Consider the following 4694-nt stretch of genomic DNA (forward strand, 5'->3'; position numbering starts at 1 on the left):
TTTTTTTGCTCCGTTGATTGTGTTTCACTGACTCTGAAAAGCTCCTATGGGGGGTGGTCAACTGAGTAATATGTACGAATATGAGTCTACTGAAAACTTCTACATTTATGTATCTCTGTCTTGTTTGCTGAGATCTATTCTTTGATGGTTACCCAGGGGTACTCGGAAAGAATCCAAGTGCTACTTTGCAAGAGTCAAACCTACCATCTTTCGCCTACTTGCTCGGTTACTCTGTCACTGAGCTATAAAAAGCTCGCGGGAGGTAGGCCATTAAATTAGGTTTGTATAGAGAAAACATTGTATTCCAACAGGGAACACATCAATAATTACCGATTTGTGGATCGAGTTGGTAGACAAGAACAGCCGAAGGCCAGAGATTTTTACGAATTGAGGCGCGACCTAAGCCCGCCTTGCTGACGTCTTCACCCAGCATAGCAGACATCCTTTGTGCATCTGTTAGAATCATATCGCCTTCGAAAAATTTGTTATCCTGGATGCCAACATTTTCTAAAAGAAATCGAAAAATAAAGGAAACAGCAACAAAATATGTTGCGTAGCTATGGTAAATTAACCAAATCTTACCTGGCCCGTGACAAAATTAAATAAATAAATAAATAAATAAACTCGGCTGGTTAAAGGAAGTACCCTGTTAATAATTTCCGTCTATTTTTTTTCTCGGAAAATGGCGGATAGATATTTTTGTAACAATTACGCATGCGCCAGGTATGGATTCATGACAAAAAGTCTGGAACGGCACGGAAGAGCGTCTACACGTACGTTAATCTCGGCACGGTGCCTCGATTACCCGTGCCGAGACTACCTCCAGGAGGCAGTCTCGGTCCCCCCAAAATTTTGGGCACTGGTGCCACATTTTATTTCGGACCGCTACGTTTACCCGCCAAAAATTTGCAGTGTCGTGCCCAAAAATGGTCAGAAGGCCGTGCGGATTTTTTAGCGCGTGTAAAAGGGGTTTTACGTTAACGTTTCGGTGAAATTAACCTTAAGGATGCTCCAACTGAGCTTGAGATTTTCCAGTTGTGACACTGGGTTTCCGGTGCGAAAAGATTACGACATTGTCGATCCTGTCAGTAAGGCAAAAATTTGGAATTTGTCTAATACTCTGTTTCACGCAATCAAGTAAATCATGCTCAAAGACCGTTAACAACTCGGTTTTCAAAAAATGTCTTAAAAATCAAGCTAACCCGACAACGTGTTTTTATTTTCAAAATTTGAAAACTCCACATATTTTCTTACCTACTAGTACGTTAAATGAGAAAACAATTATCTAGTAGAACTTGAGGTATTTTATAAAAATACTGCATGTTGAAAATTCTACAAGAGATTAACTAATATTTCTTGAAATTTCCTCTACCATTCCGAAGACACGATTCTCACTTTGTGTACAAAAAATCAGCGCATGTCAATAAGCTAAATTTTGAGGTATAGCTCGCCACCTCCGAGAAAATGTATCCCCAGTTGTCACGATTTGAGGTCAATTTTTATTTTCGGTTATCTGTTTCTGCATCAATTCACCTGCCGGAGTCGTTCAAGGTCCGGATAACTTTATCCAGTGGATAAGTCACTATCCAACAGTTTCATTCCGTGCAAAGGCATAAGTATTTGCTCGCGTAACTCAGTGTGAATAGTACGTATACTCTAAGCACATCTTAGTAAAGACGTCTCCGAAAATCTTTGTCAATGTTTAACACGAAGTATATTTTACACTCGGGAAAGCGACTTGTGCAATGGATAAAGTTATCCACCTTTTGAACAACTGCGGCCAGATGACGCGCGCGCTCAGCTGAAAACCCTTTCGAGCCTCCTTAATTTCACCTTTCATAAATTCGTGGTGCGTAGGAACAGCGAGGCGAGTGACGATTTGAACAAAACGAGCTAAAGACGTGAAAACCAAATTGGGTTTTACTCTAGCAGGAGGACTTAAAACTTGCATCTTGGATTGGGTGGCCTCTAATATAAATACTTCAGGTTCTGCTTTCATATTAGGCAGTGTAACCTTTTCATGTTACATTGAAAAAATAGAAGCAAATCGGATAGCTTTTATCATTTTCTTTTCATGAATACCTTCTGGCCGATGCAGGGAGTTTTCAGCTTTTACCGCGGAAAGTAAAACGAGAATCCACCAGGTCTTCATACTCAGGAAGTGGAAAAGATCTACTGAACAGCCCACTTAAAGCAATGTAACTGTTGTCGCCCGATCGACTACACGTTGAGGGTGAACATCTAACAATCTGCAGAGCTTTTCAAACGAAGCTGACCTTTTGAAATTTCAACCACTTTTCAGAAGGGGTCAAATTGTCTTTCACTTTTTGTAAAAGTGCATTAAGAAGATAAATAAAACAGCTCAGATTATTTTATCAGGGAAACTGCACAATCATAATGATCAAACAGTAAGGTTGATCGCAGTTCTTTTCTTTTGCTTTGTTTTCTGATGACGCAGTAACGTATTGTGAAGAAACCAAGAAAGCAATAGAATGCCGTTACGCCATCCTGGCTTATTTTAAGACTCTATATCCCTTTATTCAAAAGCGATTTGTATTGTATCTCAGAATGGATCATTTCACGATAAACTGAGCTATGAGTTGGGGTTGCAGGGATGGCGCAGTGGTGAGAGCACTCGCCTCTCACCAATGTGGCCCGGGTTCGATTCCCGGTTGTGGTACTTCCTATTGTATTCTGTGCTATATCCATTGTTATCTTTGTTCGTTCTAAGTATATCTTATATCAGAAGCCTTTAACTGGTTCAGAGCTGGGTTTCTTTAGTTTAAAAAATTCCTTATTTATTTGTTTATATGCATAAAGCGACGTATACCCACATCTACATTTCCCATATCAGCTGAGAAAATGTAAGTTGAAATCTGACAAATTTGGAGACGTTTGTATGACTTGGGGTATATGGCATACCATCAATCATAAATACGTCAGTCTGTAAATTTGTCATTTTTCAACTTACATTTTCTCGGCTGATATTACAATTGATATGCCAAAACTTTGCAGGGTTACTGAACTAAAGGTGCTCTTTCTATTTCTGGTATTAAATTTGCCGGTTGTGGTTTTTTGGTTCTCTACTCTGCAGCGAGAGGTTTTTCTTCGGGTAATCCAGTTTTGCCTTTTCCTGAAAAACCAATATTTGATTTGATTTGCGTTAATTTGTTGATTTCAGTTTACAGTGTCCCAATTAGTACTTTAGCGCTAGACGACTAGACACTTAAAGTTCCTTGCCTTTCAAGGTCTACCAAAGATCTGCTTTTATATACAAAAGTGGGCGGATTGGGGTAAAACGAAATAAAAGACAAAACAGCTGACAAAAACGTTTGGACAAAATTTCCCTTGAAGATTTAGAGGGAAAGGGGAGGATTATAACAACTGATTAAACACAAATTTAGAGAGGCTATCATAATAGCTACATGTTGATGATTGGGGTTTTCTTTTCAGTCACGATTCTAAATCAACTTTCATCCTGAATTCCTGTTTCCTATTTCAGGCCAGTGCCAGACGCCTTATTAACGAAAGTAGAGCTCGTGTCTTCGCTCAAGCAATTTTCTAGGAACCAAAAGAATTGAATTGCTGATCTTCCTTTTCGAATTTTTCAATTTACTCCATGTGTAAGCTGAGCAAACACAGTATCACTCTCAGCTGCACACGCAGCAACTGGTATTTACATCCAAACGATAGCGTTTCTTTGATGGTTGGTTTAACACTGAACTTTAAATGAAAGGGGAGCAGGGCTGGCGTGGTGATGAACGAAGTGTCTTCCCGCTAATCTGTTCAAGGCTCTGTCTACTCTCAGACTCTGCGTCGCATCTTCAGATGTGGTTGGTTTGTTTCTTTTGTAGCCTCCCTCGCAGACACTCCTAGGGCTTCGTCACGCGTTCCTCCCACTCGAGCGTCTGCTGAAACGAGCCACAAATTCCTTTCCCTTTGTTAAGTAACGGTCTTGAGAGTGTCATCCGGAAATCACGTGCGGGTTACATAGCAACCAATCGGCCCTGTGTGCATTGCTTTCCTGGGAACGTCAATGCGTCAACTTCTTCTTTGGAAGAAACGACAGGCGTCCCAATCGCATAATTCGAATGCTTAGTCAACGGAACGATTTGTAGACTTTATTTGGGAAACATGAAATGCCGAAAAAAATCGGCTAATCCGAGTTTACAGTGAGGAAAATAAATAAAATAAACTTACTCTTACTTCACCTTGTGTTCTTGTGTCGATCTGAGGCGCTCTGGGCTAGTTTTGAAATTTACTCCTATCCTTCATTATTCTTTATTATTATATAGATAATGATGAAATACCAGGATTTTTCCTTTTACTAAAAAATCATATCTTCACCGCGCACAGTGAACATATCATTTTTATCTTTCACATGTGAGAATTTAGGTGTCATCATGGAAACGAACACGATTACCCAATAAAACCCGACCTTCCTCTTCATTACAAGGTACTTTTGTGCTTTAATATAATTCTTCTCTACTACATTTTCATTGCAAATTTTACATTATCATGATTTGTAACTTTCATATCTTGTTTCATGTTACACAACATGCGTGTTTTAGCGGTTGGTGACCCCTTTTTCATCATTTCGAAAATGAGTAACACAAGTTGTTTTAAATCTAGACATTTCAGCAATATCTATAAAGTAAACAGAACATTACATGGCCGCTTGGGGACACGAATTT

At 39.4% G+C, this 4694-nt stretch overlaps 1 protein-coding gene across 1 annotated transcript in view; it reads right to left on the minus strand.

The window, feature by feature from the left end:
• LOC138039715 (L-rhamnose-binding lectin CSL1-like) overlaps positions 1-2217 on the minus strand; it is a 23765-nt gene extending 21548 nt beyond the window's left edge. Inside the window, exons 1-2 of the mRNA XM_068885562.1 lie at positions 2083-2217; positions 331-507 (exon numbers count right to left, since the gene is read on the minus strand). Of these exons, the coding sequence (XP_068741663.1) occupies positions 331-507; positions 2083-2152 (247 nt within the window). The 5' untranslated portion in view covers positions 2153-2217. The remainder of the gene's footprint in view (positions 1-330; positions 508-2082) is intronic.
• Positions 2218-4694: the final 2477 nt, after the last annotated feature.

Source organism: Montipora capricornis, chromosome 3 (genome assembly GCF_036669925.1).
Source record: "Montipora capricornis isolate CH-2021 chromosome 3, ASM3666992v2, whole genome shotgun sequence".
Lineage (NCBI taxonomy): Eukaryota > Metazoa > Cnidaria > Anthozoa > Scleractinia > Acroporidae > Montipora > Montipora capricornis.